A 26,338-nucleotide genomic window follows, 5' to 3' on the forward strand; every position below is an offset into this window, starting at 1 on the left:
TATATTTTGCACATTTTGTAATTGTATAATACTCGTATGATGCCACATTGTCAGTTTTTTTGTTCGCTGCCCGTATTCAGCACAGGGCTAATGATGTTGCGAGCACTTTGAGGCCCATACTACTGCATGCTGATTGGATTATGACTCGCATTCATGGAACGTCATACAAACATATATTACATTTCATTTTGTCAATTGAAAATTGTATTAAGCACTGCCCATTTTTGCCATTTTTACATAACAATAAATGCGAATGCGAGTCCATGGCTATGCGTTATTAAGTTAATTTAATTTTTGTTGTAATTGTCATCGCACTTTTATTGTTCAAAATAAATACGGGTGCTCGTATGTGTGTGTTTGTATGAAGACGTGCTTTGAGCCGCTTGTTTGGCGATTTATGCAAATTTAATTGGTTGCAATTAAATGAGTGTGACAGGAGTGTGCCTATTGTAGTGGCTGGGCTTACATAAATCAGTTCTGTTTCAACAGGGCTTAAGGTGTAATTATATCATCAGATCAGTGAACGAACTTCTATCCTAAATAGTTAGTAGCGTAAATTGTAAAAATTATGATTATTATTAACAAACCACGAACTTATTTAAAGACTTGCTTGGTTGCGAATAAAGGGGATTATAATATAAAAAATGAGTTTCTTTCCGAGTGAATTTAAATTTTTATTATTCCGTTCTTATTCTTAGATCGCTATGTTCAATTAGTTATTACTAATTAGCTGCTTAAGTTAATGATCCACATATTTTGTAACCATTAAATAAACTCAACCATGTACATTTTTTCTACAAAATATTTAAGTATTGCTTATTTAAGGGATTCTCGTCGTTTGCAGTCATTAGAAAAAAGCGAAAAAGAAGCAGCAAATACATATTTATAAGCGTTCGGTAGAAAAAATGTGCAAAAAGGTAAACCAATATAATTATTGGCAATTAATGCTGGCAACGGCCACCAACAACCGACGACAGACGACAGACGACTGAGGAACTGAGGAACGCCAGTACGAAGACAGGAACACATTAATGCCTGGGCGGAGCTGCTTATGCGCTGCCTTGGCGAGGTAGCCCCCATTAGTGCGGGTTGTCGCCGACATCGTCGCTGTCGCGTCCGTAGCCAGGGCTTCAATTAAATTTTATTTGCATAGGAAATTAACATAATTGTAGTGCAAAATACCCACCCAAAAAATAAAAATAAAACGGAGAAAGACCGAAGGAAAGCAACGGGAAAGCAATAAAAAAATAAGCAAGCCATTGGGAAAAAGTGTTAAATGCTGGGGACAGAAAACAAATATAAATAAATATAAGTGTTTGTAGGTGTTGCAAGTGCGGTAATTAAATGGTCATCCGTGTTCCCTCTTTTTTTAAACCGACTAATTTAAATTGTTCCCAGCAAGCAATCGAGAGTTTTATGCCACACCATTATCATTTAATTAAACTAGAAAATGATGTGTTCAGTATTTCAGCAAGTCTTGCAGTTGATTAATTTTTTAGAAAAAATCGTTTTTCAGTTGTAAAACAGTTTACAGATTTTAAACATTACTTATATACTTTTATATGATATTTACATCTATTCCGCGGTGTTATCTTAAATAACTTTTTTTTCGGCGCATAAAGTTTCTGGTTTAATACCGTGTTTTAGTTAATTAGTCAAGTTAGTCAATTATTATAGGTTTATTTAATTTCTAGTAAAGTTTTTCAAACCAACTCATTCCGCGAAATGCATTTAAAAATACAATAGATAGATTTGTGGGCATTCCCGTTACGTTGTGCGCCAATAAGTATGCTACGTCATCGTTATTTTTGCTCGAGCAAATAATTAAGGGCGTGATAAATTGCATTGTATCGTGTGAAAACTACATTAAAAATTGACATTTATTGGCGCCGTCAAAGCTGCAATAAAAAGAAGAACTACGTACTTAAGCAACAGCACCACCAGCCAGAAGCAAATTCATTAAAAAATTCTAGCAGGAAAAAATGGAATAGCGCTGTGTGTGTTCGTGTGTTTGTGTGTTTGTTGGGGTCCATAGTCTAGTAGTTGCTGGTAGTAAAAAGCACGTTAATGCCATTGAACAGCAAATCGAACTAAATTTATGACACAAGCGGCGAACGAGGTAGCAGAAAAAAAAGTGAATGTCCTGCATGTGTCCTTTATGCACACACACACACTCGCAGCACTGCAACAAACAGACGGTCAACGTTGACAGCGACACTATGGCTTACTTGTATGTGTGCGTGTGTATGTGTGGGCGAGTGGGCGAGTGGGCGCTCATTGATGTGCAATGAATTAACTTTTCAACATATTTACACACGCTCAATTGAACGGGCAGGCGGATAGTGTGCCACATAGTGAGGCGGGAGCAGCCCGCAGGCACATAAGTTGAAGGAAAAATATACATATAGCACATTCCCATAATGAGGCGGCGAGTACGGCAGAGCTTTTGTTTTCAGCTGCTCGCAAATAAGCGGAAATTAAAAACCTGATTTAACATTAACGTACGGCGTGCCCAGCGGGAGGGGATAGTTGGAGGGATGTTACAGATATATTAAGTGTGTTAGTCAAATTACTGTGCTCAGCACAGGAGCTATTATTATTAGTGGAGTGCTGTTTTGTGCCCCAACTTGTGAAGACAGACACAGATATAAGGTAAGGAGATATAAGGTAAGGAGTTTCTAATGAAGACTAAGGTTGGAAAGCCGTACAAGAGATGCACTGCTTCACCGTGCTCCTGAAGGTAGTTTGCTATTTTTGCTGGGTAGATTCTTAAGACTTTTTAGCTACCGTTTTACCTTCTTTTTAAACTTCCAATAATTTCACTAAGCTTCTGTGCTGCCATACCCGCCCATAAAGGATTTCATTAACAGGTATTTCAAAGTAAAATTCAGCAGATCATCACTTCGCTGGTGGGCACTAGCTTACCGAATAGCTTTTCCACTGACCATTGGAGCAGACCTCTATGACGTCAACCAAACTCGAATGACCCGTCTGCATACCAATGTAGCCTTCTATGATCGATCTGGGACTAAGTTGATGCTACAACGCCTAGCTTTAGCCTCCCCCATCTGCCGTTTTTGTCCGATTTAACATTGGATGTTCACAGATATGCAGAGTCCGCATATTTGTGACCGATGCCCGAGGTCTCCTGTCGATCGGGGTAATTTGTGGGAGTGCTCTTCTGCTTCAACACAAAATGTAACTGGTGAGCTTATGGCAATGGCAACAGACAACTTCATGCCACAACGACAAGACAACAACAAGAATCAAACATATAGCGATAGCAACAACAACACCAACATTTCATGTCCACTCGAGTCCAGTCGAAAACTTTTACTTTTACGTTTTTATTTTGCACGTGAGGAAAAATAAAAAAGGAGCAAAAAATAGAAAATGAATTGAATTGAATTATTGCAAAAAACAAATGCGAGCAGAGACAAATGGCAGTGGAGATGGGGCAGGGGGGCGGGGAAGGGGGAGGGGGAGGGGCAACAGTGGCGAGCACTTGACAGCCTCGTGATAAGCAAAATGCCCCGGCATATAAAATGAAATGCTGTGGCGGCGTCGAACTTTTGTTCCCTTTGCTTATCCGTCTCTCTTCTTATTATACAGCGTTTGCTGGCATTCGTTTTATTTTTTTAATGCCTGCTTTTGGGCGCGACACGAAATTATAATTCACACTCACACATGTGACCACCCGAATGGGGGCGGGTGGCTGCTCAAATTGCTGGCCATTTGCATGGACGACCGACCGTCGGTCGGTCGGTCGGTCGGTCGGTCGATGGTCTGCTGTTGAAAATGCAATTGCCAAAAAGTAGCCAACAAAAAATAACGCGGCAAAGTGAAAAGCAAGAAAAGCAAAATGCGTTCAGGCTGCCGAACGTCGCCTGTTTGCTTTAATTGCAAATGGCATTTTTGGGTGCGCGTTACAAGCGTCCACTCCACAGCACTCCGCCCACCCTCTCCCCCTCCCCTACCCAATGCTTTTCACACTGCACTCCCTTACCACCCCAGTGAGCTGCTTCCCACACGACGCATTGAGGCAGCCCATAAATTGTCGAAAAATATTTGACTTGTTCTATTTTTGGCTGCGGCAGCAATATGCTTTTTTGTCAGTGTGTGAGAGTTGGATGTGTGTGTGTGTGTGTCTGTGTGTGTATGTGCGATTGTACCTGCATCCATAACCAACGCTCGATTTTCACTCGCCTCGCCTTTGTCCATGTGTATGCAAACATTTTTGGTAGCTGCCGCCGTTCCCTGCACTTTTCCATACATATTTAATGTTTTGTTTAATGCAAATGTACATAATTTTAACAGAGTGTGTATGTGTGTGTATATATAGGTATGCTTGTGTGTGGTATACTATATGTGTGTAGTTGCAGTTGCATAGCAAAGCATTTCTTTTATTTTTCTTTGCCTGTTAAGTCGCAGAGATGTGAAAATATTTTTCAATTAATATTTATGTTGCTTTATATGCCCGAATTGTTAATGCCCAAGCATGTCTGTATATACGAGTATGTACGTATTTCTATAGATATACTCATACATATGCGTTTCCATATGCGTATTTGCATTGTTATTGGCATCTGCTGGGCTTTGGGGCGTGGCTTTGTTCTGTACTTCTGTTCATTACGACATTCGGGCATTAGACAATTGATTCGATCTTTGCTTTTGGGTTCAGTGACTGTTCTGCGAAATGAATGCCAAATAGAATGTTTGTTTGTGGAAAGTGTGTGAGTATCCAAGAAAAAGGACCTAGTAAAGTTTTAAATTCTTTGTGTAATGTTAAAAGAATTGAATTTCAAAATCTATCGTGAAGGTATTAATCAGTAAATTGATGGAATTATTAACGATCCTAAACATGTTCTTAATAAAGCCGAAGAGTCGAAAAAGGTTTAATCCATCCCACTCAACCAGAGTTTTAAATTAATTTTCTGTCCATTTAAAAAGTAAAGAAAGTCGTCTGTTTGTTTAAAATGTACACTTTTTGGCTTATATTTGCTTTGGTTGAGCTTAAAATTTTGTTATCTATATTTCTTCAAGATCAATGCACTCCACAACTTTAATTTGCAGGCGAGCTTTCTAATGCTGCAGCCGCTAAGAATTTATTTTTTATTAAAAATAATTATTCATGTGATATATTCGATAACTCCTCTAAATAATTGAAAGTGGAAAAACCAACAATTTTTTTAGCGTTGTGAAAGAAACCTACATTTTTAAATATTTTGTTCCCATAAAATTCATGTTTTACAGCAACTCGTAATATCTCCAATCTCCAAATGAGGTGTGTGAGTAAAAGTTTGGTGTTGGCATTCGACTTGGAATCTGTTGGTAACAACAGAATTCGCAATTATCGCCCTGTGACAAACTTCTATGCATCGAGCCAAAAAACCAAAACAAACAAAAAAAGTAGGAAGGGATAAGAACAGCAAACTCGATCGGCGACATCGAAGCGATTTCTTGCACAATTTCCTCGGCAAACAGTGTCAATAAAAATTTAAGCTTCACTTGCAGCCAAACGAAATACAACTGCAAGCCTTCGCATCCCCGCATCCTCCTCACCATGCAGTGTCCACGAAAAACGAGGCAGCAAGCTGCAGACATTGCAATTTCCATGACCATTTGCCATACTCGTATGTGGCAAGAATGGGAATGGGGTGGTCAATGGGCAATGGGCAATGGACAGTGTATAGCAGCGGGCAGGGTTACTTTATTGAAGCATGTATGTACGTGTAGGTACATACATACATATATAGTATAGTAGTATATGGATATAGGCATATAGTCGAGGCAGCAGCAACTTCAGCCACGCAGCTGACACTCGCATGGCGAATGCCGAAATAAAAACAAAACAGCGCGTAAAAAACGGTAAAAAGAGAACAAAACAAACGACAACAGCGAAGCACAAAAACCAAAACAAAAATGTGTAAAAAATAATGGACTAAAAGAAGGTAGGTAGGAGAGAGCGCAGAAAAAAATGGAAAATGGAACAAAACAGCGACAGCAACAGGAGGCTTTGCCGGTTAAGAGGCTGGTGGGAGGAGGAGCTGGGGAGGGGGGACATCATCAGCAACGACATCAATGGGCGCGCCACTCAATCAACCCCCACAGGCCAGGGGCTACAAGTGGTGTGGGGCTCTGGCTCTGGCTGTGGCTGTGGCTGTGGACGCGGATGTGGATGGCGATTGAGGCTGTGTGAATGGGCCTTTTGGGTGGCGGGCCCGTTCAACTGTGCGCTTGACAACAATGAAGGCCAAGCATTGTCCAGCGCGCCCTCACGCCCCCACCCTCTCGGCTGCCTGTTTGGCTTTGCTTGTCCACTGTGCTTCTTCTTTTTTTATAGCTTGCGTCCCAGTTTTTTTCGACGATTTTTGCCGCGCACGTCTCTCTTTCTTTTCTTTTTTGTCATGCCGTGCTTCATTTAATTTTCTTTTTCTTTCCTCCTTCATTCGCCCGCACTCTGTTGCGCTCATTTTTCATTTCGCATTTTTCCCCATTGGCCTCTGCGCCTGTTTGCTTGCTACAGCTTTCTGACTGCTTGGTGGCTGGTCAGCCGCAGTTATTCTTGGAACTGCTCATGGGGCACTGGTCAGTGGCTTGTCAATTGTTGCTGCCGCTGCCGCTGCTGCTGTTGCTGTTGGTGCTACTGCTGCTTCTACTGCTGCTGCTTAAATACAAATAAATAAATGCAATTTATAAAAATAAAAACACTCGTCACTGGTCCCCACGTACAGGCACCCTCTGCTCCAGCCCTTGTACCTTATTGCATACACACCTATCCAAAAGAATACAAAATAAAAATAATGCAAATTTGTTGGACTGGGCAACGCCCTTCGTGGGCTGATCCGCCCAACTCCTTTGCACATTCGGCACTTTTGCTTGCTTTTCACTTTTGGCGGCACATTCGAAAATAAAAGTAAAAGTTCTGTTCGGCTCCTTCCCACTTTCCCTCCTTTCCACTTCCCACTCGTTTCGTCCAGTGGTCAGTTTCGCATTCACTGCCTGCGCTTATCTGAACGCCCTGTTAATGTTTCTGTTTCTGCTGCTGCCTCTGCTTCTGTTTCAGCTCCAACATCGACTCTTTTTTTTTTCTTTTATTTTCCATGTCTGGGCATCGTTTTATATGCAGAACTCAGATATATGGCATTTATTGCTCTGAAGTTTTGCCTCAAGCTAAGACACGGGTGTGGAGCCCGCTGCTCATTTGGCAAATTTTATAAATTGAAATTCTTTGCGGCTTGTTCGTCGAAAAAATAGTATTACATTGGATTGCCGAGCTGTCTCTCATCTTAATAAATCCAAAGAAATTAGCAGAGCGCCAACAACAACAAAAAATTGTTTATACCGCGCGGAAAAGTTCTTACTTAATACCATATAATCTACTCATCAATCAAATCTTACAAATATGTAGATATTTAATGCTGTATTCACTGTTTTATTTTAAAAAGAGATATCAGCGTCAATTCTATGATTTTTTATACTAGAAGAGCCTATCCTGCTCGCAATGTTTTGTTATATAATCAAAATTAAATTAATGTGTCTGTGTAACATGTAATAATAAGTGGAAATCTATTTTGCGTTTATTGCTGACCATCTTTTTTATTTTCACATAATATCAATAAAATAGTTCGACATATCGAACACCTTTTCCCCTTGAACAGCAACAAACGAGTTCTTCGCACACTGAAAATCATTTTAGTTCGACGGATTTCTCTTAGGCTATGATTTCCAACAGAGTATTAAGCTTTGGAAATGAAGTGAAAAGTGTATTACCAGAAATTCTTTAATTTTAAAAGTTCCGCAAAGTAAATGTTTATTAATCGTTAGCAAAACTTTACTACAAGTATTTGACTTCGCGATCCTTATTCTGAAATTTAATCCTTGGCCTTTTGATAGGTAGCCGATTGCTGGTAAATCCTTCAAAATCCTACTCCTACTTCCTCACTTTGTACGTCCATTCTGACCTGCCCACCTGTCTTTATTGTTACTCTTGCACCTCTCCTCACACTTCGTTGTGCGCTGTCCACACATGCACACATTCTCACAAACACTAACACACACACACACACACTAACACACACATCAATGACAGCTTCTGCTCGGTTTCAACAACACTTTTGCCTTTTACACGGTGTTTTTGTTGTTGTTGTTGTTGCTTTTCTTTCTTTTTGGACAATTTCTCGATTGCAATTTTTGTTTACTTTTTAGCGTTTGGCTTTCCTCGTTTCCAGTTCCGTATGAGTGCGTTGGACTTTCGGCATTGTTATTGTTGTTGTTGTTGTTCTTGTCAAATGATTCCTTTTAGCTCCCTTTTGTTGCCTCCTGCGTCAACTCCATAGCCACCGTTATTTTTATTTTAGGCGGTCGTTGAGAGAACAAGCCAGCTTTGCTTGCTATGTCGAGTTTTTTCCTGCACACGCGCATATATATATAAGCGTGTATCACATATAGGGTGTACATATATATATATGTGTGTGTGTGTGTACCTACGCTTTGCTACATTTCTCATTCGCTGGCCGTGCGTCGAGTTTATCAAGAAAACGAAAAAGTAACATTTGTGCGGCAGCTGCTGATTGGTTGCCCCGTCGAACCATCGCCGAGGCTACAGCCATCCTGCGCCTCTCGGCACGAGACAACGAAAACAACAATAATACTCTACATTTTTGTTTTAGCATATCCTCAACACACCCGTTTTATTGTCCTGTTGGGAGGCGAGGGGGATTTGGTAGGCAGGTGTTGGTATCGCTGTCGCTGTTGGTAGGCAATACGCTCCTCAGCATCGCTTTAGTCCTGTGTATGTCTGGTATATAGTATGTGTCGCAGTCAGGATATGCGAGACTGCGGCGCAAAGATAAGAACTCGCTGAAATTTCTGCGTAGGTGCCAAACAAATTCAGATAAGAAATTCGAGATGGATTTAACGGTTTTTTAAAACCATTCATTCTGGCAAGATACTTGACCAATGTAATAACTTGAGAGCGTCTTAAAAATATACGTCTACTCGTATAGTCTGATTCTGAATTTACAAGCAACATTTAAACCATATATAGAGTGTCCCTTTATAAATTATTTACTATTTATTTACAAGAAGGCATGGCAGAAAGTATATGCATATATTGATGATTAGATGAGGAATGCACAACTCTAACATTCCATTCTTATATGTTCTGTATTTTTATAAAATCAATGTAGATTATGATTATGAATTAAGTGCTTATATTTAAATGAATTAAATGCTTAAACAGATTTGGTGGCCATGCGATGAATGCCGGTGGTTTTATATTAATACTGTTATTCCTTCCACTAGTCAAACTAAAAGGATTATACGATTACTTAAATAAAGTAACACAATTAAGAAGTGGAACTATTTCAATTTTAAAATTGTTTTACATTTTCCTTAAACAGAACTTTTATTTCAAAGTGAAAGGATAACAGCACAACACTTTGGTAAAGCCATGAACTGTGCTTCTTCTCTTTTGTATAAAATCAACGGATTTTTGTAAAATTAATAATAAATTTTTTGAAAATAATTGGTACACATAACCAGAAGTTTGTACACATATATTTGTAAAGTTTTTTTAGATGGTAAAAGAAGTGGTAATAAAGAATACAAATACCAGAACTTATAAAAGCTTTTAAAGAGTTTCAACTATGAGAACTTGTACGTGATATCTCCATACTTGTATATCTTTATAACTAACTGAGAATGAAGGAAGATATCAAGCGGTCTGGTAACGAAAGTATGCCAATTGAAGTGTAAGCCCAACTGCTCCGTTCAACTAAAATATTATACGAGTACACAGGCCACCGTTGAGTCGTGAAATGTAATTACTTTGCATTGCATATTTTCAGCATGTCTCATGCTGCTTGAGCATGTTACACCTTGTGCTCCCCTAACCGTTCATTCTAGTGCTACAACACTTGAAAATTAATATTCCTATTTTTCAATTACAACTGACACTTGTCTATGGCCCGTCCCAACTGAAGCAGCCCGTTCTGCCCGGCACAGAGCCTACTGACATGAGTTGCAATTGTTGGACACCACAGTCGGCGTTGGTGGCTGGCGATGGCGGCTTCGGCATCAGGGGGAGAGTGGGGCACTGAGTCGGCCATGGCACACACCCAATGTGTAAAATGTCATTACCGCTGACATAAATGAATAGCTGCATTCATTGCATTTGGCACTGGCGGTGGGGGACATGATTACCATTAACCGGGAAGCTCAAAGGTGCTTTCCACCTTCGAGTTCGAATGCTCACAGTTTGTTGAAATTCCACATTAGAGTTAATTAAAAGTACCGAGTAAATAAGTTTCGTTTTGTCTTCAAATAAATAAAGTCGGGCAATTGCCTTACTTTGAATATCCTAGCAGGATACGTGCATGTTGTATTAAATCGATTGTGATTCCCATTGCCTTTATTAGAAGGTAAGTCTTTATTAGAAGCTAAGAAGGTGCGCTTATCCCTCACTGTTAATAATTTCTTTCAACATTTTAAACACAGTGGCTGCTTAATAATCACCTATATACGAGTATATGCATATTATACACCATAAAAAGTTCTACACATTCTTATACCCTGTGCTCGTGGGGTGAAAAGGTTATATTAGGTTTGTACAGAGTTTTTACCAGGAATCGCCTCCGACCCCATAATGTGTATATATTCTGAATCAGCATGAGGAGGGAGTCCGTCCGTCTGTATGAACGCCTGCATTTCGAAAACGACTGAGCTCACATTGACCAAACTGGTGAGTAGACTCCCCCTGCCACTAGGCAACATGAGATTACTTTACTTTTTGGATTTCCCCTCTCACTCCCCTTACAGCAGAATTTTGTCAATACTGTGCATAATTTTAAAGCCACATAAACAAAACTTGCACACGTAATTAATAAATAATACTATGCTTTTGTTTTTAGTTCAAATTGGTAAATTTTCAGAAAAGTTATTAGTGAAACAATTTCACTACAGCACTACTTGTATGACCACAAACTGCAGGAGGGTGTTCGCTCTTCTTCTTATTCTTTTTGCTTCTGCTATGGGCGCATTCAAATCAAAGCCGGAAGTTAGTTTGGGGCTTGCATTCTCTCATTTTTAAACTTGTAAAGTCTATAATAAATATCTGAAACTCTGTTCGCGGAATTAAGAAAAGTTGACTGTATTGTGAAATTATTGGGAATTGTTGAAACTAAAATTAAAATTGTGGATACCAGGCATTTTTCGTTTCCATTTTCTGTTCGCTTATCTTGAATGAATCTGTTATTCATTCCACTCACACACCCTCATTCCGATCGTTTGCTACGAATATAATACAATCGATACATTCTGGAGTCTTCCACCTCCGTTTTCAAGTGTTTAGCAACGATTTTATAATGAAATCAACCGCCCATTTCTCACAATGTTTCTAATATACTACATACGAGTATGTACAATGAAAGTCTGTCCCATTCCCGAACGCTCCTCTATGGCCTCAACGTTACCATGACCAAGTGCTGACCAGAAGGAGGGCTGGAAAATGTGCGACTCGTATAACATTTCTAATTAAAATTTTGTACCCACCGAACGAGGTTATTAACATATTTGCCATAACGTGTCCCATTAGGCTTTTGCCGAAAAAAGAAAGAATTATGTTCCAGCTGTTGGTAAGCTGTCTGGTCTGCAGTCGAGCCACTTGTCCAGAACCCATGAGCATACTAGCTGACAATAATGGCGTTGGCGTTACTAAGAGTATAAAAGTTCCATGAACAGATTTTAAATGCGAACAGAGCGTGCGGCCACAGACAGTGACGAAGAGAGAGACAGCGTGAATGAACACATACCAGAATGTCAGAGTAAATCTGTTTCTCTATCTCTCTCTCTCTCTGTCTCTCTTTCTATGCATGTATGGGCGCCTAAGTAGCTACACTGTCTTCATTAAAAAGCTTCATGACCCCAGACCTAGGCCGAAGTCCCAAGGCCCTCTTACCGTAATGCTAAAAGTTGCGCTTTGGAGAGGGGCAAGGGCAACATAAAGCTATAGTACGAGTCTGTAGCATGACTCGATGGTGGCCAAAGCAACAACAAATCGTGCTCCATTCCTAATTTAAATGCAAATGAGATTCATTTGATGACGTCAGGGGGCAGCAGAAGAACGAGTAGCTGCAGCGCTGGCCATCCTATAGTCATGCACTTGGTCAATGCTACAAACACTCGCACACAAGCAAACACACACACACACATACACACGAGCACATAAACACTCACATGGCAGTCAGAGTCAGTGGCACTGCCAGTGGCATTACTTGGAAGCCCAAGCGAGCGCACGTCCCGCCCATTCGCCTGTCTTCCAATGTGTTTTCTTTTGGGCCAACTACAGTTGGCGGCTATGTTGGTGTTGGTGCGGCTGTTTGTGTGTCGACTGGGCACCGAGTGCTGCATTTATGCAAGTAGCTTAAATGGCTACAAAATGCGTTGCTTTGGCGAGATTTGTTGCATACATTAAGTTGCACAGGCCGTGCAGAGACGTCAATGCCGGCGGCCTGTTGTTCCTGTTTCCATTTAGGCCCACAGATGCCAACTTAAGCTCAACAATGCCAGCCAGCGGCTACAGTCTTGCGTGGCGGATTGGCCGGGATGGGCGTAACTGGCTGCCGCTACCTATTCAGGTGTCACAGGCCTGACTGCAAATATAATCAGCCCAGAAATATGCTATGCTTTTTGGATTTCTTGATTAGTGCTGTTAGTGGCGACTGTGGGGGATTTGGCGCCGACATGCGTGTGCATGCGTGTGTATGTGTGTATGCATGTGTGCATGCACGGTATGTGCGCAGGAAGGTAGGCAACGTTTCGTGTTGCGTTCGCAGAACTGACAGTGCACACAAAACACAAATTCCAGTTGCACAAAAGTGCGTGCAAAAGACATTCGGCTAGTCAAGTTTTAGCCGCGTGCAGCTTTTTGACGATTGCAATTAGCAAACGTTGTTCAAGGCCTCCCTCTCACACATATGTACATACATCGCATTTTTAACGCTCTTTAGTTTATGGAGGTTAAAATGTTAAGAAATATTTTCATGTGGAGGGGCAAGGCAGATAATATCACTTGCTTGACTCTGGATTAACTTCAAAAGATTTCTTAATATTTTAACATCTGCAGCTCCCGACAGTTAAAATGTATTTACATAAACTCACTTAAAATTGTAAAACCGGCAAATATGTATATAATTTAGTTTTAGGTAAATTGAAAATTTAATTTATATTATTCTTAATTTCATAAAGAAAGAAAAAAATTCATTGTTTCAATTTTTAATATTACTTCATGAATTAAATCAATGCCAGTCTATTCATATAAATGTAGCGAAATAATTAAGTCTAGAGACGCTGGACTTAACTTAATCTTAATGAACGGGTTAAAGAAGTTTAAAAATGTACACTTTTTTTCCAAAAGACTTTAATTTTTTATAGTTTATGCCGATTTTTAATTCAAAATTCTTCAATGGATTTCTTACAATTTAGAGAATGACACGAGAATTTCTAATTTAGGTAAGTTCTTAAGTATATTCTTAAGATATGTTGGACGGATTTTGTTTCACTATTGATTGCAATGAATTGAAAAGGCGTCGGGTAATGAATAAAATGGAATAGATCTGAAGTATGCTCAAAAGCAAATTGCGCACAAAACAAATAACTGACGAATGAAGAGTGAAAAAACACTCATAAACCACATTTCACAACATGGCTACAAACTAAAGGCCCTACACAAATACAAACTTACACAAATATAGTATTTTCAAAAACGCGCTGCAGTGCGTAAAAGAGATGGATAGAGAATGACATAACAAAAGGTTTTAATTTAGTGCAATGACACTTGAGAAGGCACTAGACATGCATATTATAAGAGCGGTTGTTTACAAAGGAGCGACGGTGACAGTAGAAATAATAACGAGGACAACAGCTGCAAACTAGGCAACACTTTTTGTGTGGACTAATCCCAAACATTTCTTGCGGTCGAAATGCATTTTGGGTTATGAAAGGCTCCATACATGCTGTTGATTTTTGAAATTATCAAGTCTTAAACACACAGACAAGACAATCGCACATCGAATCATACGCTCTTACACATACATACACACATAGAATAAAGCATGTTCTTGCAATTTTGTTAGCCATGTGTTTGTGGCAATTTTGTACATGAATTATTAAATGCTACGTAATTTATTTGATTGTATAGAATGTATGTGTGTGTTTGTGTACATATATATCTACGTATGATACATAAATAGGCATGCTTTGCAAAAGTACAGTCTGCTGTGCAACTTGATGTGTGTGTGTGTGTGTGTACATATTTATTGCACTTAACCGTTTGGGGTTTTGGGCCACAATTCTATACTACATTACATGCCCGCCCACTTCTTGCAACATTTGTTTGTTGTTACTGTTGTTGTTGTTGTTCTGTTCATATTGTTGAAATCTTATGCATTTGTCATGAATTTGAAATATTTTTGGTTTGGGTGCATTTCCAAATAGAAAGGCGTACTACTTGTATGGTCAGTAGATGAGCGACTCTCTCTCCCTCTCCTTCTCTCTTTCTCTTCCCTTTATGTGAATTGATTGTGTGTGTGTGTGTGTTGATTTGTACGTCTGCAATTTGGGTATATTGCTTAAAATTGTATATATAGAGACGAGTGTGGAATTTGAGGCTTTTTATTGAAGCAATTTTTCGATCAATATTTCAACGTACATATATATCTGCTTAGGTCATTAGTTGTTTCAGAAATTGAGACACGTAAGATGGAACACAGTAAACGACCGGACTTGTCTAGGCATTAATAATTTCAATAAACTAAAATGTATCATAAACCTAACTGAAATTAAAGTAAACTATTCAAAAATAATATATAGGTATATATTTGTCAGCCCCCTTTCGTCATAGTGCAATATTCCGTAAATATTCAGACGAAGAAGCTTACTCGAAAGATTGGTATGCCATTTATATTTTCCATTTTCCAATATTGGAGGAAACTTTCTGGCTCTAAAACCAATTCAATTAGGCTTATTATGCAACCTTTTATGCATCGTAGAATCGTAGTCAATGTTCGAGCCGCGGGGGCCACACAATACGAGAATACATGGCTGCTCACGTTGCCGCCTACACGGATGTAGTACTGGCAATGCATGTCTGCACGTATGAGTATCCTTAGCTCTGCAACAACAATCTAATTAACTGTCATTGTGTTAAAAAGACGCCAAACTTACAACCAAAATGCGCCTCACTTGCTGTGGCCTGGCAGGCAACACTGACAGCCCTGCACTTTGCGTGTCAGACTGAATACTGAAGGGGTTGTGGGCAGGTTTCACAGGAAAGGGGAAGAGGGGTAGAAGCGGGCACAGAGACAGGCTGTTGGCCAAGTCACTGCGCAGCACGCGTCACTCAATTCCGCTAATACTAATGCGTCGGCAATAACAATGGTGGCTAAGCATTCAACATGCTCGCACCCCTGCGGGCCAATGGCAACTAATCAATAGTGCAAAATTTTACGTTTAATTAAAAATGTCTGCATGTACTCGTACAGTATGTGATACAGTGGGAAATATTGCTCGGTGGAGAACATTTAAATCCGAATAAATGGAAATTAGAACCATGAGCTACTTGAGAAATAGGTGGTACAATCAACCCAGTTTCCATTGTTGTTTTTGCAAATTAATATTAAGCCAAAACACTCTGAAGCTGATATGGCGGGTACCATGCACCTATGGTTCACTATTCAAATTACTGAGAAATGGTTCAGCGGATATTTTCCCCTTTTATAATTAAATCTCTTCAATTAAAGCAATGACATACGAAAAGGTGGGGTGTACGAATTTAGACCCTAATTATTACTTTGAATCCATTTGTTTCAATAAATTTGACCCTGTGTCCTTTTGCGATTACGTTACAAAAGTAAAACGGGATCGTTTTCCATGAATCTGCCACGGATATCGCTTGAGAAGTTTGCATTGGCGTACAAAATAAAATAATTTCCTTTAAAAAAAATATACATATAATCATGATGAATGGAATTTGAAAAATAAACTCTCGATCTGGATTGAAGATAGTTCGGCCTAGAACGTTGTGCCAGCGCTAATAAATTCTCTAAATTCTATTAATGTGAATATAAAAATAATTGTCAGGTATGAAAAATGCGAATTACTTTTGATTTAACGCAATCAAAAGAACAAGTTTGAAAAATTTGAGAAAGCGAAACAGTTAATCGACAATGGAATTGAGGAAATTAGGGAGTTCAAAAACGTGAGTTGCCATTTCGGGCTGTTAAAAATCATATTCAAGGTTTGCCTTCTGAATTGTGTAAGATGTTTCGCTAAAAACAGCCAAAATGGGACACTGTGGTCTTGTAGTAAGTAAATTGAAAGTGCTGTGCAAAATGTCAAACAACAAACTAAACTTGGCTAGTTGGCTGCTAGCAAGTGCTACGTGGTATTAAAGCAACTGTCAGGCCGATAATTGCTTTGCTTAATGTGTAATTAAGGCTAGCGAGGGGGCTGGATGGAAACTAGAAACCGCAAGGACAAGGCGACAGCTGCCTGCCGTGGGTGGCTTGGTGGGCCAACATCAAAGCAAGGCATGAATGGGAAATGCAAGTCTAATTTACAAGTGGCATTATAATTTATCGACATTAAAATACATAAGTAGACAGACGGATAGTCAGATTGTCTGACTAGCACACCAGTCCGAATGACGCTTGTGTAATTTACTTCAGTGTGTGCCATAATAGGCGCACAGTTATGTATATACTTACATAAGTATATTTGTAAAGCTATAGTAGTTGTAGAGAACGAGACAGATGGATAGTTGCGATTGCATTCGCTTTCATGTGCAAAATGAAGACATTCCGTTGCGGTTTGAGTTTGAGGCTATAGGCTATAGATTGTCTTAGGCGAGGGCCTCACACATCCACTCACACAGGCACACTTAAATTCCTATTTTCAGGTGAGCTTATATAATGCAGAAAACTCACACACACCCACACGCACACACACACACGGACAATTTTGTATGCCTGCCCAACTAAATGCCAGCCCGCCTGCCTGCTGGCCGTGCCCGGCATCAATAAACTGCCTTCAACATTTAATTAGTGTGTTTTTGCATACATGGAACGTCGTTTGGGTTTCAGGGATGGGCTGGGGTGAAGTACAAAACTATGTATGCATGTACATATGTATATGCTATGCAAATGTCGACAAGCACAACTGTACATGGTCACACATGTCTATGTATGACCGCCTGCATACATATGCCAAAGTGTATGTGTGCGTGTATGTAAAACACATTGACGTTTTGTTGGTTATGCAAATTCCATGCCAACACCTTTTCGGTCAAAGACTAAGACAAACTTAAGTGGGTGTATGTGTGTGTGTGTGTGTGTGTGTGTGTGTGTGTGTGTGGGAGTATGTGTATGCTATAAAACATATACATACAAGTATAATGCCAGACACACATATATATGCACACAATTGCCTTTTATAATTAATTTTACTGTTAAGTGTATTTCAAGAAAGTTAAATTTACGTAAATTCGAAAATTTTGAAAGGCCATTGGCCCAACCCCTCCAGGGGGTGTTTTGCATATACGTCCAAATGTTGGTATGTATGGATGGATGTATGTTGGACTAATACCAACTTATGGCCAGACGGCAGACGCCTTCGTTGTTGTTGCTGTCGCTGCTGCTGCCACAGTGGTTTGTGTCTGAGACATTTGACTGCTTTTGGGGTTTTATCCGGCCCTACGACTAGCAACAAATTTTATTGAAATTGCTTGCCAGACCAAGACAAAACCAAGACCAAAAGCAGAGCGACACAGGCCGGACCATTTGTGCTCACTACCTTGACAACAGTGCGTACATAATGCAATCTAATTATGTACATATCTACAATATGTATATGTATGCGCTGATGCGGGTGTCTTGTTAGACAAAAAGCGAGTAGAATTCGTGTGATGGAATAGTCTGCATTTAAAGCTATTGATATACTGTTGCCTATAAGTACTAATATAGAAAACACTAAATTATTGAACTTATTTGTACAAAAACAAATCAAGTAACTCATCAAAGCTAAATTCACTTTAAATCCCAACAATTCTTAGTGTCATCAAACAAAGAACCTTTATATGGTCGACAAATGTATTTAATTTTGATATTACTGTTGTTTTGTTTCAGGATACATATAGTATTATTTTCTAATGAAGAATTGCTTACAACTTATGAAAAGATCAATTAAGACCTAAAGGTATCATGTCGGAAAATAAGGCATTTTCTTTTCAAATTTCATTTGTTAAACTTAATTTTTCATAAAATTTTTAGCACTACATTTATAATGATTGTGACAAGAATATATACTGAATATATACTTGCCAACATATGACTCTGGTAACAGCTTTTGTTTTGGAATATACCACCATTACCAGAACGACTGTGCTTGCTGTAGTTATTGTTCCACCAGCGCATTATTGGCGATATATGTATGTAGATTCGTCTTAACTTTTCCGTTCATTGTAGATCAACAGGAAACTATTTTTCATTGCTGGATTTCGGGCCACACCTGGCCAGATGGCATACACAATTTCCTCAACATGTCGCAGGTGTTGACAGTCATTATTGTACTTTTGTTAGATTATTTTTGAAGCGTTCTTATCTTTAAGGTTGCATTCTTAAAGTATTGCATATTTGCACATTCAAAAACATTCCATATTTATTGAAATTATAATTTGTTATATCATATTTTTGAGATACAAACACAGATGCCAAGCAAAATATACCATTTCATTATGTTGAATGGGATTGAATATTGTGGATGATAACCTGAAATGACGCCTTCGAATTCCTTTTTGTGAAGGTAATTGAAAGACAAAGTGTGCAACAATAACTCTACCGTAACCTTGATGTTAAAGGACGATTTTCGAATGACAATTGCTTCACTTTTCCATTCCATTTCAAGAACTATTAAAAATGTTTATTAGTTTTGCTTCTAATAATTTTAATTTCTATAGTTTTATATACAGGTCTAATGAGTTACCAGTCGGCAGTTCGTTAAATCGTGTATAGATCATTTCATATATATTGAAATTGTTTTTTGAGTGTAACAGCGCTTTTATATAGGCCAATAAAAATCAATGAAATTTGCAGACAATCCTCGTTAAATTGTAACTTGTGTGTGCCAAATACACTAATGAAATCATTAAAATTGCTTAAAAGCAAGTTTTCCTAAAGTGCACACCCCCCATGGACATACAAACACGGAGAAAGGAACACTAAGACGCATGCAAAATGTATATGGCAACCGAAAACTATGTTTTAACTACACACACACATACGCACGCAGACAAGCAAAGGACATTGCCTTGAGCTTAGCAGTCAGACAGAGCGAAACGATAGACGTTGCAAAGTTGTGAGCGTCGCCTGGCCAGCAAACAGTTGAAGGCTATTTATAAGGAAAGCCGTTGCACGCTCCAACAGCCGTCAGGACAGCCGAAACTACAAATCCCATTCCACAATCTTGTCAAATAGCTGGCAATGCTACTTAAACCCTTGCCAACCCACAACCCACCCTCCGATGCCTCCACGACGGCGAGCAGACATCGAAAACATGATTTTAGTGTTTTCGAATTTGAATTTTAAACAAGTCATAATATAATTTGGCTAAGCGGCAACGGGAATGGCCAAAGCAAAGACCGAAAGCCGAAACCTCACACCACACCATACCGCGCGTCTCCAACGTCTGTGTCTGTGTCCACTTGCCGGGTTTTAATCCTATACATACACACACACACACACACACACACACACACGCACTCACATACACCCGCACTCACACCATTCACAGCCCGAGAAAATTAGCTCAAGCTAGGATGGAGGCGACCAAACCAAACAACCCCCTAGCTCGGCTCACTTTCCATTTGGCGTTTTTCTTGCAGCGCAAAATTTTGAAATTTAAATTAGATACAAAAGTATCTATGTATATCTACGCGCCCGTGTCCTTGTATGTGTGCGTGCGCTTGTCTGGGCGCGTGTGGCAAACTATCTCACACGAAATATTGTAATTTTCTTGCAACTAAAGACGTAAACGGATATTAGCAGCAAATTTACCCTTCACCGTATGTGTGAGTGTGAATATACATATATATATATATATATATATATGTGTGTGTGTGAGTGTGTCCATGCCATTCTGTTCTATCGTTTCGATTACTCTGTCTAACATGGCATTGCAGAGGGTACCACTATATTCCCATTTCTTTTATCGAACAAATATTTAACTTAACTGCCTTGGCTAATACCAGTATACCTGATAAATTGAAAGTTGAAATTATTTATAAAACAAAGTAGTACTCGTAAGTAGTATCGAGTAGTAGTATTGAATATTCAAATCGATAAAACGAAACGATAATGGAAACAAAGTGAAACATGGAACTAGAAAAATACCGAACTTTTTATTGTTATTTGATACTTTACTTTAATAAACACCATATTTTCCGACTCATTTTCTTAAATTTGGTTTGTTATCTTCTTCGAAAAGAATTTATAATATTATGATCCCTTTCAATATCAAAAATATCAGAGGTAAGTGCAGAATTACAGCCCCCACTTGGCAATACTAATGTATTCAATGACTTGGTAATAAATATCAACTATTTTATGCTACTTTGTTACAATATATTCGCTCTCAACAGCCTAGTTATACAAAAACTAATATTGCATTGATATTCCCATATTTGCAAGAATCGTAGTAGACTATGGAAAGAAATAGTTGCAGTTTTTCTCACATTCAATACATACTTGTAGTTTAACCATCGGCTGTTGGTTCTGTGAAAATGGAACTCCTATTTTAAGCTCAGGGACTTGGGCTGCCTTTGCTGCTGGGTTTGCTTGCTTCTAAACAGGGGCTAAGTAAGTAGTTTAAATAATATAATAGTAGTGCTGCCAACGCCTAAGTCTCAGTCGCAGTCGCAGTAGCAGTCTGCGTTTCTACATGTTAAATATGGTGTTGCCCGATTCTGTTTGGGCGCCGACGAAGTGTGGGCGCGCATTACTGGGGCGTTGTTATCGTCAACATGGCTTGCATACATTTTCCATTATAATTTCTAATTATTTCGTTGTGTGTAGTTGTCTGACCAGTTGGGTGTCTCGGGCAGCCTTCCAGCCTTCCGATATGCCGCTACCCCACCGGCCCGCCTGACTGTCTGTACGAATTAATTAAGTGTTTTCGTGCGCTGGCAAATCCTTTTGCGGTTCAGTTGCGTTGAGTGGTGTCGGGTGGGGCTGGTTGGGGCCGGGCATTGGATTTTCTAAGGCGCTGTCCCGGGTGTGGGTAAAAGTTTTGAGGTCTAGCTAAGGCGTTATGCCCTCCCACACACATACACATATGTGGCTGTGCTTGTGGAGAGTTGGGGAAAAATCAATTATAAATTAAACATTTATTATAGAAAGAAAGCGAACGCTTTGGCCGCGTATGCAAATCAGCCACGGCATAAATAATGCGACATCATTATTTAGTCAGGTAGGCGAAAGATACAAGACGCTGTAGATACACAGATACACAGATACACGTACACATATCCATTGAGAACATTTTGTCGTGCAGTGCATCAAGATCAGAATAGTCAGCCATCCATCAGGCATGCTGGGGACGTTGTCTTTTGGCAGCTGCTTATATTTAAATGCATCCGACCTCTCCAGCTCATTTCGATTGTCTTGACGATGTCTGCGTCTGTCTGGGTTGACATCGCTGATCGCTCCTCGTTGACTTTGATTATGCACATGCATTTATATGACGCGCTCGTACATCAAACTCGAATAAATAGAATAGGCAGCGTCTTGTATATTATACTCGTATGTATGCATGCCGAGTACGAGTATAACCGATTTGTGTGTATACATCTGCATTGGTAATTTGTTATAAAGCGACTTTAATATGGTGCGCAGTGCTTATATTTGCACAGCTCCTTTGCAACGGACCCTGACAGAGATCGGTCTCGAAGTGGAGTTAGCTGCTTTGCATGCGCCCCATGCTGATGTTGTCAATAGAGAGCCCTTTTCATTTACATGGCTAAGTGGTCCAGGACAGGCTTCAATGACATGATGTTAGAAAACAATTCAAGTTTCTCCGAAACTTTTTAATACAACGCTTTCTAGCTTTAAATGGATTGTTAAGAAACTATGGAAATTATTTAATTTTTACATTTTTTTATTTTTTGTAAAATTTATTTTCTTTATTTTATTTTATTTCTTTATTTTTTAATTTTAATTATTTATTTTAATTTTTATTTTATTTTATCGACAAATAAATCGATGTAAAAAAAGATTAAACAATAGAGAACGCTATTAAATAAAACGGAAATAACAAAAATATCAAATAACGCATTTTACAAACAAGAAATGGATATGAAGAAATAGCAATAAAAAAAAGGAATTTAGTGAGGAGAGACAGAGCCACTTGAAACTAAAAATCATAATCAGAGCATAATACTCGAAAAGGATTGTTAATGGTTAAATAGAGAAAAGCATAGAGGAATCAACATCTGCGGCAATCAGTTTCTGGAAGAACAGAACACCAACGAAGGCTGGTTAATAAAGAGAAGTCTCCTGGGGTAGGATGGTATCGCAGATGAGCATCCCAGTTAAGATCACGAAGAGCAAAAAGAACAAATTGTTTCTGGACCGATGCAATTTATAGGAAGCAGGTACAGGGATCATCAAATCAATCGTTCCATGCCATCGTTAAATAAAATCCACATTTGCTCCATCTCTTATTCCAGTTATAAAGTGTTAATAAACTGCTCTCCCTTGTCGAATTCATCCGAAATATTTGTAAGAAGTGACCGTTTTTTGTGTTCAAGCATGCTGTGAAAACAGCTTCGACTGCTAGTCGACACTGACTTGGGATACCAGTTCAGTTCGAATACATAACTCAACCTAGTCACACACACACTTTCGGCAAAAATAATATTTTTTTCGGCGTAAAAATATTTCAAAATTTTCTACCTTTTTTTTATAGACAAAATTTTATGTATTCGACGATTCTCAAATAGGCAAATTTTTCCTTGTCATTGATTAACACAGCAGAAGGGACCAACGCGCCCTATAGCAATGGCGTTACGGGGTGTTCCTCGAATTTCCCTGCTACGAAATTTTCGGGGGCTACAGCGGTTGTGCGTCCGCGGCTTTGCGGATGACGCTCCTCCGCCTAAGTGCTCCAATCTGGGTGACAGCTTGAAGAGCTGCGGTAAAACTATTAAGAACGATTGCGGCGAGAAGACATTCAAGAAGAAGCCGAAAAAGAAGAAGGGGGACGGTTTTCAGTTTCATCATTTGATCAGTTTTCCAGATGAGTGCTGCGAAGATCCGTGTGCGGCCATGGACTTCCCACGGTTCGACGAGTGTCTGTACGAGCCATCGGACAAGGCTGCTCGCAAGTATCAGGTCACCTGGGTGGAGTGTCCACCCATCCAGATCAAGCCTAAGAAGATCTGCTGTTATCAGAATGCAAAGCACCCGCCCATTGTGCGTCGGAAGAAGAAGGAGAGAGAGATCGTGTGTTGCGATGTTGCATCGGAATGCCCGCCGAAGGATGAAGGCCCTTGCCCACGTCTTGTGCTGCCGGGTTGCAAAGCTGCGCGGAATCCATCGAAGTGCACCAACGCCAAATCACCCTCCGACTGCCGTAAAGTCCGTGCTCCGTATCCATCTTTCTCGGAGTGCAGCAGACCCAAGTTACGCAAGCTCCGTAGAACTGAATGCCACTGCTTAGAAAGCGTTGCGCTTTGCGAGATGTTCGCAGAAAGAGCAAAGCGTAAGCGTGGAAGCGGCGGAGGAAAGGGACAGTGTCCCAAACGTAAATAAATTAAAGGTGGTTGGACCTCAAATGCTCGTGTTGCTTTGCCGCTTAATTTGAAGAACACCAGACAAATTTCAAAATTATTTGCTAAAAAAAACAACTACAATAAAAGCGTTGTATATAGACAAGGAAAAAATCCACATCGTTTTATGCTTCAATTGAACGAATATATTGGGTTGTAGTTCATTGGGTTTTATTATGTAGAGGTACCGAAGTTACTGTTTACTGGGTATAGTAATCGTAAAAAACATATTAAATAAAGAAATGTCCATTAACAAAGATTACAATTAATTCAAGCGCAGTGCTCCGCGATATTGGTGGAATGACCACAACAACAAATTTGTCCAAGCAGAATGTTAAAAATATAGATGTGGCTTTGGCAATTAGCGCTTACATAAATATAAAATATTTATTTTATATTTAAAATTTATTTTTAGTATTTGTATTTTCTTTAACAAAGCACGCATCGCTTTACAACTCACCTCAGTCTGCTTTTTGTCTAGGCCCAACAAGCTCTCGTGCTCAGTATACAACATGAGCTCAAAAGAATAGCATATAAATTATTTGTAAATTTTCGGCCCAAAATTTGTAAATTCAACTAAGCATAATTTTTGGTTCACCGTTTCATTTGTATTCAAAATTTTAATGCCTGTTTGTTTTGCACAATGCATCTAGCCGGGCATACGCGCCAATCTATCGCGCCTTCAGTGCGCTGCATGTTGAATACCTATGCTTTGATGAGCCGTCAATTATTGACACAGTCACAAGCCTTCGGAATATCGCCCTCTATCGATCGGGCCCTACGTAGTCCTGTATGTGGGGCCAGAAATGGACTCCTCGTGCAGCAGACACGTCACTACGACTCGTGCATTCCCAAGGAGGAAAGCAAGTGCGGCCCCAAGAGCCTGAAGAAAAACGTGTGCGATAAGAAAAAGAAGAAGAAGAAGCCAAAGAAGAAGAAGAAGCCAGAATTTAAGTCCATGTGGTATATGGAAGGTTGCGAGCCGGAACCGCGCTGTGAGTTTGATTTCGAGCGGTTCGACGTTGAGCACTATCGCATTTCGGACAAGAACCGCAAATATCAGGTCACATGGAACGAATGTCCGCGGCTGGTCATCAAACCGAAGAAAGTCTGCATCTACGCTAATATGAAACGACCCAAGATTAAAAGACGGAAGCGGCCATTTCAGAAGCCCGCTTGTAAGACGCATAGGCCGATGCCGTGCAAGAAGCCGAAGCCGGAGACTTCATGCCCAAAAGTATTGATGCCATGCTGTAAACCAGCCCGAGACCCGCCCAAATGTTCCAAGCCAACGAACAAACGAGAAAAATGCGAAAGAAAGAAGGCGCCATATCCCAGCTTTTCGGAATGCAAGAAAGATCCTCCCATACCATTGCCACCCAACGAATGCCACTGCCTGGATTCTGTCGCGCTGTGCGAGGCCTGGGAAGAGCTGCGACGAAGACTTGCACGAGGCCGGGATAAGTGGAAGTGCGGACAACCATAGATATGCACAAATTATAAATATTTAAATTGAAAAAAAAAAATCCAAAAATAAATAATTTGAGCTCAAAACTGAACAGTTTTTTTTTTCAATTGTGAAGAATTCATTTTAAGAACGATTTCTTAGATTTGTGGCCTATTTGTTAGCCTAGTTATGCTTTTGGTCTATTGTCAATTATTTTCGGGACTAAAAATTCAAGTGAAATGATTTCAAGCTTGGCACTACGTCTGCGCCAGACCCCGGTGTTTCTACGGACCATAGGCTGTCGTTTTCTGGCCAAGAAGGAGCCGACGGACTCCAAATGTACCAAGGTGAAGGGCGGTTGTCAGTCCGGGCGCAACCCGCCGAGTTGTAAGCGCAGTCCATCGAAGAAGAAATGCCGCAAGCAGCCGACACCCTTCCCCAGCTTCTCTGAGTGCAAGAAAGACAAGCCGCCGCCAAAGCCAGACAACGAGTGCGATTGTTGGAACACCGACAAATGAGTGCTAAATCAAAAGTAGGCTTCATTTCTACTTGTCAAAATTTCACCCTAAAAATTGAAAAAAAAATTAAAGAATGATGAAATTAGAAAGAATTATTTTAGCCGATTTGTAATACAACTGCTTTTATTTTTTTGGATTCTTCTTCATTGCCTTGACTAAATTAAACCAGCCCGCTCTCCAATGAACATGCTTAAAACGGCATTTGCGCTCAGGTTTCGTTGTGGCAGGCCGGTCTATTGCAACAAGGATCAGCAGTTCCTGCACACGCGACAACACTACAACAAAGCGCAGATGACGACACAACTGCAACGGTCTACCGATCGCTCGGCAGGCTGCCAATGTCTTGTACGAACTCCTCCCAGGGCTGAAATACCCAAAGTTGAGGAGCACTGGAACTCGCCGCTGTCCAGGTTGGAGTTGATGCAAATGCAGCTAGCCGGCTACCTGGGCGGCGGCGGGCCGCTTGCATTACGTGCGAGCGATTGGCTCTATGGC

The 26,338-nt window shown here is 39.9% G+C and overlaps 3 protein-coding genes and 1 long non-coding RNA gene across 4 annotated transcripts in view; 3 read left to right on the forward strand and 1 right to left on the reverse strand.

Annotated features, from left to right (window-relative positions):
* LOC115634535 (mediator of RNA polymerase II transcription subunit 13) overlaps nt 1-26,338 on the reverse strand; it is a 94,303-nt gene that overhangs the window by 13,684 nt on the left and 54,281 nt on the right. The window lies entirely within an intron of this gene.
* Nucleotides 20,790-22,843, forward strand: LOC115634541. Its single transcript, XR_003996446.1, has 3 exons — nt 20,790-20,909; nt 22,323-22,702; nt 22,778-22,843. It is a non-coding gene; the product is annotated as an uncharacterized LOC115634541 (long non-coding RNA).
* On the forward strand, nt 22,940-23,992 carry LOC115634540. Its single transcript, XM_030532350.1, has one exon. It carries the CDS (start codon nt 23,109-23,111, stop codon nt 23,859-23,861), a length of 753 nt encoding a protein of 250 aa, XP_030388210.1. The 5' UTR covers nt 22,940-23,108; the 3' UTR covers nt 23,862-23,992.
* Nucleotides 24,424-25,437, forward strand: LOC115634537. The gene has a single exon (XM_030532347.1). The coding sequence runs from the start codon at nt 24,522-24,524 to the stop codon at nt 25,362-25,364; it is 843 nt and encodes a 280-aa protein (XP_030388207.1). The 5' UTR covers nt 24,424-24,521; the 3' UTR covers nt 25,365-25,437.

This window comes from Scaptodrosophila lebanonensis, unplaced genomic scaffold (assembly GCF_003285725.1).
Source record: "Scaptodrosophila lebanonensis strain 11010-0011.00,11010-0021.00 unplaced genomic scaffold, SlebRS2 tig00000001-arrow-pilon, whole genome shotgun sequence".
Lineage (NCBI taxonomy): Eukaryota > Metazoa > Arthropoda > Insecta > Diptera > Drosophilidae > Scaptodrosophila > Scaptodrosophila lebanonensis.